The sequence below is a fragment of the Sapajus apella genome, unplaced genomic scaffold, assembly GCF_009761245.1.
Source record: "Sapajus apella isolate SASKATOON/1434 unplaced genomic scaffold, GSC_monkey_1.0 scaffold93, whole genome shotgun sequence".
Classification (NCBI taxonomy): domain Eukaryota; kingdom Metazoa; phylum Chordata; class Mammalia; order Primates; family Cebidae; genus Sapajus; species Sapajus apella.
In genome coordinates, this window is record NW_022437033.1 from 4,754,047 (window position 1) to 4,768,449 (window position 14,403).

The window sequence follows — 14,403 nt, forward strand, 5'->3', positions numbered from 1 at the left end:
TTCCTCTCTAGATTATGTTGAGAGTCCTTGTTTACCATCCTCGTAGGAGGTTCTTCAATATATGCCTGCGAACTCCGAAAGATTGGGCGCTTACTAGTTAAGGGAGGCAGCTGTCCCGGAGGGTGTCCAGCTCGGACGGCTGACGGCTCTTTCACTTGTCGTTCACTTCCAGCCAGTGGTCTCAGTCTCCCCTTGGACAGGGTACGGACCGAGTGCCATTCTTATTTCACTTGACCGAGCCCGATCTGCAGCCCAGGGTAGAGCCGCAAGGGCTGGGCAGAGTTCCAGGCAAGAGGGGCCGAGAGGCGTGAGCAGTGCTCCGCAGCGCTTGTCAAAGAAATGGAGCAGCGGTTCCTCTGTGGGCTCTAACATCCCAGTCCTGGGCGCCCAGCCTGGATATTTGATCTGCCGGGTGATTGATCAGTGAGGGAGAGGGGCCGCGATCTCTCCCTCCCTGCCGCCCTCCCTTATTCCCCTCTCCTCCCTCCCGCCCGACTTCCCTACTCCCTGTCGCCTCCCCTCCTCCTTCTTGCGAGAAACGTTGCCAGTTGGCTAGCAGCTCCGGTGGGGATCTGCTTGCCCTGGGGGCTCCGCCCGGGCTCCCCGCGGTCCTCTAGCTCCCGGGCTGCGCTAGTCCGAAGCAGTGCCGGCTCCAGTGCCTCTCCGAGTCGCAGATGCTGCGGGCTCCTCCGGGGGACGATCTCGGCACCGCGCTCGCCGGGTAAGTTCTGAGCGCTCAGGGACGCGGTGGCGACGCGGCCAAGGAGCCGGCTTTCTCCCCAGTCCGTTGCCTTTCCGGGCCACCTCTCCTTGCGAGGGGGACAGGGTCGCAAGGCTGCTCGCCATCCGCGTCAGGCGGCTCGCTGGCGGCCGCCCTCTACCCTGAATCCCCACTAGGGATTCCTCACCCCCGGACCGTCCGCGCGGGCGTGGTCGGGCACCGCGCGTCGCGTAGCCTGGTGGCACAGGCGGCCAGGGAGGCCCCACACACCCGGCGTGAGCTAGAAGCCTCGGGTCGGCCTGCACTATCCAAGCCCCGAGGCGAGGGCACCCCGAGTGGCCGTCGCGGCTGTGGAGTCGCATGCCGGACACCGCACCAGGCGTCTTGCAGGTAGGGGCAGGGAAGGTAGGGCGGCGCTGACGGCCGGTGCCCGGTGACTGGCGATCGGGGACCCGCGGAGACACCTGGTATTCGGGAAGCGCCCTTCGGAAACGGGATTCGACCCGGCTTTTGGGCGGTGAGTGTTTAGAGTAGGAGGCTGCGGGCAAGCCGTGCCCCCACTCAGTCCTCCTGGACTCTGCTTAGCCCCCTCGTGGCCTGATGGGCAGCGGGTACGGAGGTGGGCTTAAAGCCCGCCGGCACCCACCTTGTCCTGTGAAAGCCTTGGCGACCTGAGCCAGGCTTTACTCGGATACACAGGCGACAGAGTTCTTCTTGAAGCCTCCCTCGCCTCAGCAAAGACAGGGAGCGTTCTTCTGATTTTAATGACCGCCGTTGCCTCCCTTGGGGTTCCAGTTCACCCCAACCTTTGGCCTTAAAAGCCTGCTCTCCTTAGCTGGGTGCTGCGGCAGTTCTTCAGAATGAACTGGACCAAATGAAACTTACTTAAAGTGGTTATCGCGTTTCAGGCTGATTTGTTCCCAGTAACTATGTTTTGGAAAGCGGCTGTTAATTCTCAGGCACAGGCAGGAAGGAACACCCCCTTAGGGTCCCCGTGTCGCTCCCCACAGTTAGATTACCAATGAATTTCCTTGATTCTGTAGGTCTCAAGAATTTCAAGAGCCCCCAATCGCCTCCACCTTTATCTCTCAATCTCTCTCCTCTCTGAAATTTTTAGCAAAAACAGTCTGTCCTCAAGTAATATTGAAAGCGTCATCAATGTCTTGAAGGAAATTACTGTATGTGAGAAGTAAAACTAGTATTTGTTGTTTAACTTTCAAATATACTTTTTAAAATAAAAAGCATACCTTTAAGTAAAACAGCACCCCCACTATTTAAGTTTAAGTAGATGTTTAATTCATAGTAAGCAGTAGTGTGCTTTCTGGAAAGATGATGGACTGGGACTCATCATCTCTGGGTTTTATTTCTAATTGCAGTTTCTGGAGTAAGTCAGCACTTTCCCTGGTTGAGAAATGACTTCATCTGTAAAATGAACCTGACTTCTAGGGTCTCGTTCAGCTCTCACACTGGCTTTTACTTTAGTTAGATATTAACATAACAAATGTTTGTTGAATGAATGACTGAATGAATCAATCTTATTGCTCTAGGAACTATGTGCTTTGAATATTTGGAAATACTTATAAACAAATGCCTCCTTTGCTAGGAAAGGTAGTTTAATTCTGCTCCCACTGCATCAGACTGCTTCCATCTAATGATGCAATTGCAATCTAGAGTGGAAGGCCATCCGCAGGGCTGTTGCTCTGCCTCAGAACTCATCTGAAGTTTGCCATATGGTATAGAGAAGGAGATTTTGAGTCCCCAGAAGGCAAATATTTTGCTAAAGGCCAAACAAGATTTAGAGGGTAAGGGGACTGCTGATGCCTGGTCCAAGGCTTTTCTTGGAAGAAGAAGGAATGGAAAGGGAGAAAGCCCCAGAAAATAATGCACAATGCACGGTAGATCACAGAGCTACAGGTTGCCGTAGTGCCTAAGTTTATAAACTACCCAGGCTCTTCCTGAAGAGGAATAAGGTTGTATAAAGTGAAAAATCCTAGGGCCTAGGCTTGACAAGGAAGGAGAAGGGGAGGAGCAGGGGGCAGGGGGCGTTCTGTTCTCAAGTGGTTTGTTATATCTGTGGTTTTGTCTATTCCACATTTGGCCAAGTAGTGGGAACCTGGGAAAGCAAGCCGAAGTGTATGGTGGGCACAAACACAGGCACATCATTTGCACAATTCTTTTTCCCAGGTTATTTCATTCCCTGCTTTTCCGGACCCATCTCCCTCTTCCTACCAGAGGCAACCCAAGGCCTTTTTAGGCAACAGCAGACATGATTTACCCCTTGTGAATTGCCTCCACAATGAAAGACTCTTGGGTCCAAGGAACTGTAAGATAATTAGGGAGAAAACAGATAATGAAGGCAAAAATCCAACACCTAGCTGTTATCAATGCTCTGAAAATGTTATTTCAACCCGATTTGGATGTCAGAGCTGGGAGGGCCCACATAGTCTCCCTACTCCCCTTTTGCAGATGGAGACAGGAAGATCCAGGAGCCAGTGACACATCTAGCAACAGAGCCAGATGAGAACCCAGGTAGGCTGGGTCTCAGGCTAGGACTCCTGCCACGCCTCCTCTCTTCCTCAGGGGCCAGTCTTTCTGTAGCAGCTCCCTCTTTTCTCCTAGCTCCCCTGCCCCTGCAGCATGGAGGGCTCAACCACCCTTCCCTTGGCTCCCACTCCCAGCTGAGGCTCAGCCTGGCAGTGCTTTTCTGACACCCACTTCTTTTCTCCTTCCTCCAGGCAAGAAGCGCACGTTTAAACCTCATTATCTGGCTAAGTATAAACCTCAGGGAGAAAACGGTTTTGTTTTTGTTTTTCTCAGTCTGTAAGCTAACGTTGAGCTGACTTTCAGAGTCCAGGCAAATATCTGTTTGGTGGGTCACCACCCAGAAAGGAATTCTCCCAAGCACTGAATCAAGGCTCTGTATGTAAAGCATAAATCCCCTAAGAGAACTCCTCGCCCTCCTACACAGACACACTGGTGCATGCACACACACCCCACTCTCTGCACAGAGAGCATCTGAGCTAGGAGCTGGCAAGTGGGGCACCAGTCCTGTAGCAAAGAGGCACACCACATGGGCGCGCGCGCGCGCACACACACACACACACACACACACACAGACACACACTCTTACACAGTTCTCCCTTGCTTGGGAATCTGGGGTAAGAATCCCCCACCCCCACCCCTGCCCTCCAAAGGTATTGTGTAGGTGAGAGAAAGAGGGAGGAGTCAAAGAGAACACAGAGAGGGGCCAGAGGAGGTGCCAGCCCAAGAGCAGGGTCCCTCCTTGAGAAATCCCTCTGCAGGAGCGTCTCCTGCCACCAGCCAGGTTGGAGGTGGAGTAGTTCAGAATCAACTGACGCAGCCAGGAATTGAGCTTTGCAAAGCCACTTGCAAGGAAGGGAAGCATCTGTCCAACCCTCCCCCACCGCGCGCCCTGGATCCTCTGCCTGCCCCCTCCCCTGTGACGTCACCCTAGTCCTGTCCCAGCGAGCCTGCAAAGCCTCTCAAATTCAAACTGCTAGACGCACTGCTGCCGCCGCCACCGGATTGGAAACGCGCGCCCAGGCTCCGCCGTCGCCTTCGTCCGGCGACCGGGCCAGCCGGCTCTGCGACCTCCCTACAGAATCGCACCCCAGTCCCTCCCTGGCAGCTCGGCTTCCCTCCGCTCCAACTCCCTCCGCTCCAACTCTCCTCTTCCGCTCCTGCCTCCTGTCGGATTTTTAATTTCTGCACACCCCCAGTCAAATTAAATCAACCAACAAAAAGCAGAGCATCCCCCCCTGGAAGCAGCGTCTTATTGTACCTTGTTCTCCCTCTTCCTGAAGATGCTAAACTCCTGGTGGACTGCAGAGGAGCGGGGTTCTGTCTTCTCCTGATGTGTGAGTACCCTCCACCCCGCGCTGTCTTTGCCATCTCTATCCCCCCTCTATCCCTGCCGCCAGCCCCCTTATTCCTGATTTTCCCACCCCCTTTTTGCGGTTTTTTTTTTTTTTTTTTTTTTTTTTAATAAAGCCATTACGATTTCTGCTGGAAGCCCAAGACGGGCGAGCCGCCCGAGATCTCTTCGAGATATCCCAGGGGAGGAGGAGATGGGCAGGATTTAGTAGGACAACTTGGTTACTAATGACTTGGCGGCTGGCTGCGACCCCCCGGGAAATCAGGTGCAAGCATGTGTGTTCCCGGGGCGCGTGTGTGGGTGGCCTCGGGGTGGGGGAATAGGGAGCGGAGAAAAGAAACCGCTTTGAAAAATGCAATGATTTCATTCTGCCGTGTTGCCAACCCCCTCATTCTCCCTCGCTCCCACTCCGCCTCCTTGCTTTACCATTTTTAATCGGGCTTCCTTGTTTCTTTCTTCCCTGCACCCACTTCTTCCCCTTGCCCTCCACCTAAGGTTTGCCTGCAGGTACCTGAGTTGACACCGAAGGTGCCTAAAGATGCTGAGCGGCGTTTGGTTCCTCAGTGTGCTAACCGTGGCCGGGATCTTACAGACGGAGAGTCGCAAAACTGCCAAAGACATTTGCAAGATCCGCTGTCTGTGCGAAGAGAAGGAAAACGTACTGAATATTAACTGTGAAAACAAAGGATTTACAACAGTTAGCCTGCTCCAGCCCCCCCAGTATAGAATCTATCAGCTTTTTCTCAATGGAAACCTCTTGACAAGACTGTATCCAAACGAATTTGTCAATTACTCCAACGCAGTGACTCTTCACCTAGGTAACAACGGGTTACAGGAGATCCGAACGGGGGCATTCAGTGGCCTGAAAACCCTCAAGAGACTGCATCTTAACAACAACAAGCTCGAGGTATTGAGGGAGGACACTTTCCTGGGCCTGGAGAGCCTGGAGTATCTCCAGGCTGACTACAATTACATCAGTGCCATCGAGGCTGGTGCATTCAGCAAACTTAACAAGCTCAAAGTGCTCATCCTCAATGACAACCTTCTGCTTTCACTGCCCAGCAATGTGTTCCGCTTTGTCCTGCTGACCCACTTAGACCTCAGGGGGAATAGGCTAAAAGTAATGCCTTTTGCTGGCGTCCTTGAACATATTGGAGGGATCATGGAGATTCAGCTGGAGGAAAACCCCTGGAATTGCACCTGTGACTTACTTCCTCTCAAGGCTTGGCTAGACACCATAACTGTGTTTGTGGGAGAGATTGTCTGCGAAACGCCCTTTAGGTTGCATGGGAAAGATGTGACCCAGCTGACCAGGCAAGACCTCTGTCCCAGAAAAAGTGCCAGTGATTCCAGTCAGAGGGGCAGCCATGCCGACACACACGTCCAAAGGCTGTCACCTACAATGAATCCTGCCCTCAGTCCAACCAGGGCTCCCAAAGCCAGCCGGCCACCCAAAATGCGAAATCGTCCAACTCCCCGGGTGACTGTGTCAAAGGACAGGCAAAGTTTTGGACCCATCATGGTGTACCAGACCAAGCCTCCTGTGCCTCTCACATGTCCCAGCAGCTGCGTCTGCACTTCTCAGAGCTCAGACAACGGTCTGAATGTAAACTGCCAAGAAAGGAAGTTCACTAATATCTCTGACCTGCAGCCCAAACCTACCAGTCCAAAGAAACTTTACCTAACAGGGAACTATCTTCAAACTGTCTATAAGAATGACCTCTTAGAATACGGTTCTTTGGACTTACTGCATTTAGGAAACAACCGGATTGCAGTCATTCAGGAAGGTGCCTTTACAAACCTGACCAGTTTACGCAGACTTTATCTGAATGGCAATTACCTTGAAGTGCTGTATCCTTCTATGTTTGATGGACTGCAGAGCTTGCAATATCTCTATTTAGAGTATAATGTCATTAAGGAAATTAAGCCTCTGACATTTGATGCTTTGATTAACCTACAGCTACTGTTTCTGAATAACAACCTTCTCCGGTCCTTACCTGATAACATCTTTGGGGGTACGGCCCTCACCAGGCTGAATCTGAGAAACAATCATTTTTCTCACCTGCCTGTGAAAGGGGTCTTGGATCAACTTCCAGCTTTCATCCAGATAGATCTGCAAGAGAACCCATGGGACTGTACGTGTGACATCATGGGGTTAAAAGATTGGACAGAACATGCCAATTCCCCTGTCATCATTAATGAGGTGACTTGTGAATCTCCTGCTAAGCATGCAGGGGAGATACTAAAATTTCTGGGGAGGGAGGCTATCTGTCCGGAGAGTCCAAACTTGTCAGATGGGACCATTTTATCAATGAATCACAATACAGACACACCTCGGTCACTTAGTGTGTCTCCTAGTTCCTATCCTGAACTACACACCGAAGTTCCACTTTCTGTCTTAATTTTGGGATTGCTTGTTGTTTTCATCTTATCCGTCTGTTTTGGGGCCGGCTTATTCGTCTTTGTCTTGAAACGCCGAAAGGGAGTGCCAAGTGTTCGCAGGAATACCAACAGCTTAGACGCAAGTTCCTTTCAATTACAGTATGGGTCTTACAACACTGAGACTCACGATAAAACAGACGGCCATGTCTACAACTATATCACCCCACCTGTGGGTCAGATGTGCCAAAACCCCATCTACATGCAGAAGGAAGGAGACCCAGTAGCTTATTACCGAAACCTGCAAGAGTTCAGCTATAGCAACCTGGAGGAGAAAAAAGAAGAGCCAGCCACTCCTGCTTACACAATAAGTGCCACTGAGCTGCTAGAAAAGCAGGCCACACCAAGAGAGCCTGAGCTGCTGTATCAAAATATTGCTGAGCGAGTCAAGGAACTCCCCAGCGCAGGCCTAGTTCACTATAACTTTTGTACCTTACCTAAACGGCAGTTTGCCCCTGCCTATGAATCTCGACGCCAAAACCAAGACAGAATCAATAAAACCGTTTTATATGGAACTCCCAGGAAATGCTTTGTGGGGCAGTCAAAACCCAGCCACCCTTTACTGCAAGCTAAGCCGCAGTCAGAACCGGACTACCTCGAAGTTCTGGAAAAACAAACTGCAATCAGTCAGCTGTGAAGGGAAATCATTTACAACCCTAAGACATCACAGGATGCTACTCCAAACTGTTGGAAACAAGGACATTAGCTTTTGTGTTTGTTTGTGTTCTCCCTTTCCCAGTGTAAATGGGGGACTTTGAAGATGTTTGGGAGATGGGGTGAAGTAATGATATTGCTTTTGCAAGTTTTCCTTTAAATTATTTCTCTCTCGTTCTCCTCCCCTCCTTTTTTTTTCCTTCTCTTCTTAGGAACGATCAGTGGACCTGAATGTTTCTGTAATGCATTTCTTCAAATATTTTGTTTATGGTTTTGTTTCTTTTTTCTTCTTTGTTTTTCGGTGTGGGAGTGGGAAGAGGAGATTATAGTGACTGAAGAAAGAATAGGCAAACTTTGCAAATGAAAATGGATATTTAGTGTATTTTGTAGAAGATCTCCAAAGATCTTTTGTGACTACAACTTCTTTTGTAAATAATGATATATGGTATTTCCATCTTCAGTTACCAAGTATAGCCACTGGGCCTCACTACTTTGTGTTAAAGTGCCTTCGCACTTTAAGTACATTACTTAAATGTTGCTTTTAGCTTTGATAAATTGAAACTATTTTAATGTGTTGTATTTTTGAAATTGAAAACACTGTAAAATAGATCGATGTGTCAGCTATATTAAGTCAACGTGCAGTTTGCTTGAGTTATAGAAACCAGCCTGTCAACAAATGATTCTAGTTCTAGGACTTTGTAGGCTTAACTATACGATATTTCCTTTCCTCTGGGTTTAAGTGATTTTATTTAAGCCAACTAAGGGGATTTAACAGTGGACTAGAGGTAATAAGCCACCTCAGTCAGGATTAATAATTCATTAATAAAATATATTTAACCCAATATCAGAGTGAATTGAGCAATTAATGCCCTTCCGTAAATCATTACTTTACACTAACATGGTGAGTGTTTTAGATTATTTTCCTAATTAAAAGGACATGACACAGCTAGTAGTATATTTTTCTGCATTGATTAGATATTTTTATATATTTAAATGAAGAAGTCTGTATTTCTAACTTTTTAATTGAAATTAATATTTTTTCTGCCTATTGAAACATTTTCTATAAACACACACCAGTAGAGGCCGCCACACACCTCATTTAACAAAGACATATGAGCCATTAAATACCTTGAAGGAAGACTTCATGGGTGAGATTAAATCTTCCCAAGTAAGTTCTCTGCAAAATTTAAGGTAGCAGAGATAAAAACATATACATTACTTTCTATTTATTTTAGATCACAGGTTAGACTCATAATCCTTCTCAATTTAACATTTTCTGACAAGACAGCATTTCCCTCTTGAGTTTAATTGGAGCATGCATGGGGTGCTATCAAATCACGTACTATTTGCATCTCCAAAGCGATTAACAGTTACCTAAACCAAGACAGGAAACATTTTTTATTTTTTTTCCTTCTGCCGTCTTGAGGCATGTGTAACTTGGAGTTTTCCCTGTCAGCTTGAGCAAGATTTTTGTTTTGGTCTTAGCATTAAAATGACTTTAATTAGCCAAGTCTATATAACATTTATGAGCCTTATTAGACTGTAAATAATTTTTAGATGCAAACATTATTGTGTGATTTAAACAAACAGCCCTTCTTTACAACAAAAAATAGTTTTGTTTTGTCTATTGTAAATCCTTATGCAACTGGGATGGTGATCTGCATATAAAGTAGTTCAGCTTTTCAATTCCTTATTAAAGCAAGTGATGGTGTCTGAAAGAAGCACACTGTTTCCTTTTCATAAATAGGTTACTGCACATAATAATCCTTTATCATCACGTGGAGATTGAAGTGGATCCTGATAACTTACTTTTAAAGCTTTAAAATTACTAATAGCATATTGTCTGTCACTATAAACAATTCACGTGATAGGCTTTCAGTTAGAAATTTCTTAAATCCAAATTATTTGGATTAATAATTACTGGTGCAAAATACTTGTTTGTAAAAGCAATAGAAGGTAATTGTGTATATATAATCATGTAAAGGGCATTCAAGAAGGAAATACCTTTAACAACATAAAATCTCTGAATATCTACAGTGGCAAGCTAACATGCTCATTCTTTGGTAACAAGTGATAATTCCTATTTTGGTCCATTAGAAGGAAGTTGAAAATGGTGGGCTGAAATGATCTACGAGAAAGTTAATGTACAGATATTTTACATTTCGCAGAAGAGAAGCTAGAATATTCTGCTAGTTGAATTTGGAGATGACTCCGGGAAACCGTTTCATCTTTCAGTGAAGTATTTATATATAAAAGAGTTTCAAAAACCCTTTTCTGACTGCTCTCATTTGATGCAATGATACATACAGAATACAGAGGTAGGTATTTTGGGAAGTGATTATGAAGGCAAATTTGCATATATGTCCTGTTAAGAACTTCTGGGGCTTAAATTATGTGACTAGAGCTCTTGATGCAGTGATTCCACTTAAGTGTTTATTTTTATGTTTCTGAAAGTAAACCCATTCCTATAAAATGCCATTGTCCATAGAAAAAAAAATAATAACTCATTAAGCTTAAAGAGAGATGATACCTTAATATTAATTTACTTACAAGATTTTAATGAAGACTTCTAGAAGAACTAAAATTTATAAACTCTTTTGCCTAATAAGTATGGCTTAATTCTATATCCTCTTGCTTGTTAGATTTATATTTTATTTGCAGTAGATTTTTAAATGTAATTCTTTGAATGTAGTCCATACTATTTTATTTAAAAGCATCATACAACATACCATTCGAACCTTTATTTCCTAATGCAATCATAAACACTTTAATTTTTATTAACTCACTAGCATTCCCACTGACTATATTCTGTTTTGCTTTATCTGCTCAAGCACTTTCCACCATATTTTATTTTAGGATTTTTATTTTTATCTTCCACAGCTGGATATTGCTATTTCACTTTTATTTCACATGCAGCTTTAAGAGGTATGAGCATCAGCACAGCAAAATGGTTCCAGCCTACAGAATGTGGTCTCCCAGGGCCCTGCCAGGAACAGATCTGTATGTCTGACCCTACAAATGAAAAATGGTAATTCCCTTCTATTTTAGCTCTTAATTAGTTGTGTTCACTGTTTCCGAATATACCTGTGGCTAAGTTTTTATTGAAACACTCAAAAGTACCACTTCTCAGTCTGAACACAATTGCTAAGAGCCTATTTTGGCTCTGAACTTTGGTCGACCTGTGTGCCTTGTTAGTTCTATCCAGCAGCTGGTGAGTAAGCAAATGATCCTTCGATTTCCTCTTGTCTTTCCTCTGACCTCTAATGTGACTTAATTTTTCTTAATGCCTCCAAGTCATCAAGGGCTTAATAATTTATGAATTTTACAAAAAGCATTTAAGGAACAAGAGACAGGTTCTGTGATTTTTCAGACTCTGAAAATTCATTTTGATTGTACATATTCCATAAATATACTGGATTGAATGCTAGAGTGAAGAAAGCCTTCCAGACAATTCTCCCAGTACATTCATTTCTTCATTCATTTGTTCATTCAGTAGTTATGGAGTGTTTATTTCCTGGGGGCCTGGCTCTAGGCTATGTGCTGAGGCACAGTAGGCAGGATCTCTCCCCTCCTCACAACACCCTCTTCACTCTCCACCCCACCCCCTACTACTCACCCTCACCCTGGCAAGGAGCTTAGTGCTAATAAGGGAGAATCTTACCTGAATAGCAATCACCCAGATTAAACAGTGGAGACAGTAATGCAATGCAGGAAGTTAAGTTTTTAAAGGCGATTCTGTGCAGTAAGGTATAAAAGTGATATATAATAAATAGTCTAGCTATAGTCTAACATCTCTTTAGAATTACACAGTTAAAAAGAAAAAAAAACACCAAAATAAGATAAATTAAAACAAATTTCTGCAAAATAAGACCCATTATCATGGCCTAAAGAAAGCTATGTACTTGTGCTATCTAAAGCGCTACTTTGTAAAGATGACTATCACTATCAAGATTGTAAATACAAAATTTTTAAATGTTCTTAAATTTTCGGGAAGAATATCCATGTTTCAGAGGGAATATTTACTTTCTATTTCAGTGGCTTGAAATACAACATTTTGGCTTAAGTGTCTTTTATCAGTACTTTGATAAGACACCTTAATCTTAAGAGAGAAAAAATTAAGTACTGTATATAGGTGTAATTTGTTTCTCACAATGATTGTGCAAAAAGTCACGTGTAAATGGAACTTTTGTAAATCAAATTGTATTTTAAATGCATTAGAGGAGCTTCCATTTAGAGGAAACTTGTGAATTCTTTCATAAAGTGTAAAACCATTTTATAATACAAATAACCATTCTCTAATTTATCTGTTTTGTATTTTTGGATTTTCAATATCAACTTTGCTTAAAACAGAGCCCACCTGCATAGTAACTGTGTTTTGCCAAGGCTGCTCAGGTTACCAGTTTCTTGGTGGCTAAGGGTTTGTGTTTGAAAGTCTGCTGAAGTTTAGTGTGAATTAGGCTTTCGAGCAATGCTATGACAGCACAGTAGCAGTCCTGAAGAGTCCAAGTAGCCAGCCCATTTCAACACAATTGAACACAGGACTCTTCTGCTCAGCAGCATCTCCTTTCTCAGATATGGCCACGTTACAGTAGAGTGTAGAATGACTCCTTTATTCATATTCCATAAAGTGCTTAGAGTCACAGGTTTTATAATAAAGTATGTTATTATGTAAACATATTGAATTGCATGTATGTTGAAATTTTTCAGCAGTACTTTAGCTTGAAAGTACTTGTACAAATACTGTTAGATTTAGTTGCAAATAATTGTTCTCAAGTTATTGGAATAAATGTCAAATGAAACAAGCTCTTGTGTAAATAGACTTCTGTGCCTAATGGTGACATTGTTTCAAAAAATAAAAGTCATAGTTTGAGCTGTTATGAGGCAAAATGAAACATTGGAAATGTGATCAAATGATATTGGATTTTACTGGATAAATTGTTTACATAGTTACTTTATGTGTAATTAGCTTTCAGTTAATAAATAAATGTTCATAAACAATGAACATTTAAATTAGTTAGAAAAGATAACTAGAATCTATAAAGAGGAATGAAGGACAAAATATCGTTGGGACAGTTTTCCTTGTCTTGATATGCTTACAGATAAAGGCTTTGATTCTTTATATGATTAGTTTACATGTTTCAGGTAAAATGAGCTTTATAAAAACATATCTTAATACTTTCCCATGACTGTCCATTAGTATTGGACTTAAAAAATTACCAGTAAGCAACAACAAAAGCAATTCAAATAGAGATGCCTCTCTAAGTACTGATTAGGTCTGCTGATTGCTTACTCTCCTCACCAGACACAGACACACACCTACACCAAAGCCAATTGGTTTTTTATTATAAATTTTAGTCTAATACCATATGTGACCTAATACATTTGTATTTAATAAAACAAGAGACTGACATAGAAATCCAAGGAATAGAAATTATGAGTTCATTAATAGACATTCCATCACTATATTCCTAAAAAGTAGAGTTAGAAAAAATAATGAGAGAGAAAAGGAGGGGGTTCATTTGTTCCTGTGATTATGGTGATGCAATGGCAAACTTACTTATTTGACTATTTACATTTAGTTGAATATTAGAGTGTATCTGCCAGGCATGCTCCAAATCACAAATATATAATGTAACAAAGGATTTGAGATTCCTGTGGGGACATGAGGGCTTAAAACAAGTTATCCTCTCTTAGGATTACCAATATATGTGCAATATATTTAGTTTATTCATGTAGCTTTCATAAGGTAGCTGAAACAATTGGAATAACCACATTCCGAAGTGTTTTGCTAAAGGAGAATTGGTGCTAGTATACCAGATTACTAGATCCCTTGACAAGATCATTTGAAATGGGAATAAAGGTAATGTACAGCTCCCCATTCTGGACACATGTAATATCAAATATTAAGTTCCTTATGTGCCCGTTGATACTAGAAAAAGAGCATCAGAATAGGCTGGGCACAATGTCTCATGCCTGTAATCCCAGCACTTTGGGAGGCTGAGGTGGGCGGATTACCTTAGGTCAGGAGTTCGAGACCAACATGGTGAAACCCTGTCTCTACTAAATACAGAAAATTAGCTGGGCATGGCGGCGCATGCCTGTGATCCCAGCTACTTGGGAGCCTGAGGCAGGAGAATTGCTTGAACCCAGGAGGTAGAGGTTACAGAGAGCCAAGATTGCACCATCATACTCCAACCTGGGCAAGAACAGTGAAACTCTGTCTCAAAAATAAAAACAAAAATAGAGCATCAAAACAGATTTTGTCAATCCTGGTTGGGGTGGAAAGTGTGCCTCATCCATACTTCCCTGGGCAAAAATTTTTTATAATTACTTATATATCATTTTTGTTAATTTTATTTTAAATTATTTTATGTTTCCTATCAACATTTACCATAAAAAGAACATTTAAGCTAGTTATGTGTCAGATTGTTTCCTAGAATTTTGGGACATTTCGATCTTGGCAGAATGTGTTCCACAACAGACAATCTAAGTTACTTTCTAGCTCACAAAGCAACTATCAGGCAGACAGGATTCCTGATGGACTATACTCTGGGTAATCCTCAGACAAATCCCTCCCCTATCTGCCTCTTTTACTTTTATATCGTTAATACTGGCATAGTGTTTTGGACCATAATACCTAACTCTCCAATAAATATTTCTGTTTAGTCAATAAATGAATGAATGAGTGAATGAG

The 14,403-nt window shown here is 43.5% G+C and overlaps 1 protein-coding gene across 21 annotated transcripts; it reads left to right on the top strand.

The window, feature by feature from the left end:
* Window positions 1-527: 527 nt before the first annotated feature.
* SLITRK2 (SLIT and NTRK like family member 2) lies at window positions 528-12,511 on the top strand. Of its 21 annotated transcripts, none has more exons than XR_004262127.1 (6): window positions 1,149-1,238; window positions 3,188-3,250; window positions 3,457-4,599; window positions 4,733-4,881; window positions 5,112-10,027; window positions 10,590-12,511. XR_004262127.1 is itself a non-coding variant. In XM_032256106.1 (5 exons), exon 5 carries the CDS (start codon window positions 5,155-5,157, stop codon window positions 7,690-7,692), a length of 2,538 nt encoding a protein of 845 aa, XP_032111997.1. In that variant the 5' UTR covers window positions 528-721; window positions 3,188-3,250; window positions 4,546-4,599; window positions 4,733-4,881; window positions 5,124-5,154; the 3' UTR covers window positions 7,693-12,511. The 21 variants fall into 21 exon arrangements, 19 of the variants coding, with proteins under 19 accessions (XP_032111997.1, XP_032111983.1, XP_032111994.1 ...); XR_004262128.1 differs by having other exon boundaries at window positions 5,112-8,877; window positions 9,807-12,511; XM_032256106.1 differs by lacking the exon at window positions 1,149-1,238 and adding an exon at window positions 528-721 and having other exon boundaries at window positions 4,546-4,599; window positions 5,124-12,511.
* The last annotated feature ends 1,892 nt before the right edge of the window (window positions 12,512-14,403 follow it).

Bases quoted from the DNA above. Each gene is read 5' to 3' on its own strand.
- SLITRK2 (XM_032256106.1), top strand. From the start codon at position 5,155: ATGCTGAGCGGCGTTTGGTTCCTCAGTGTGCTAACCGTGGCCGGGATC.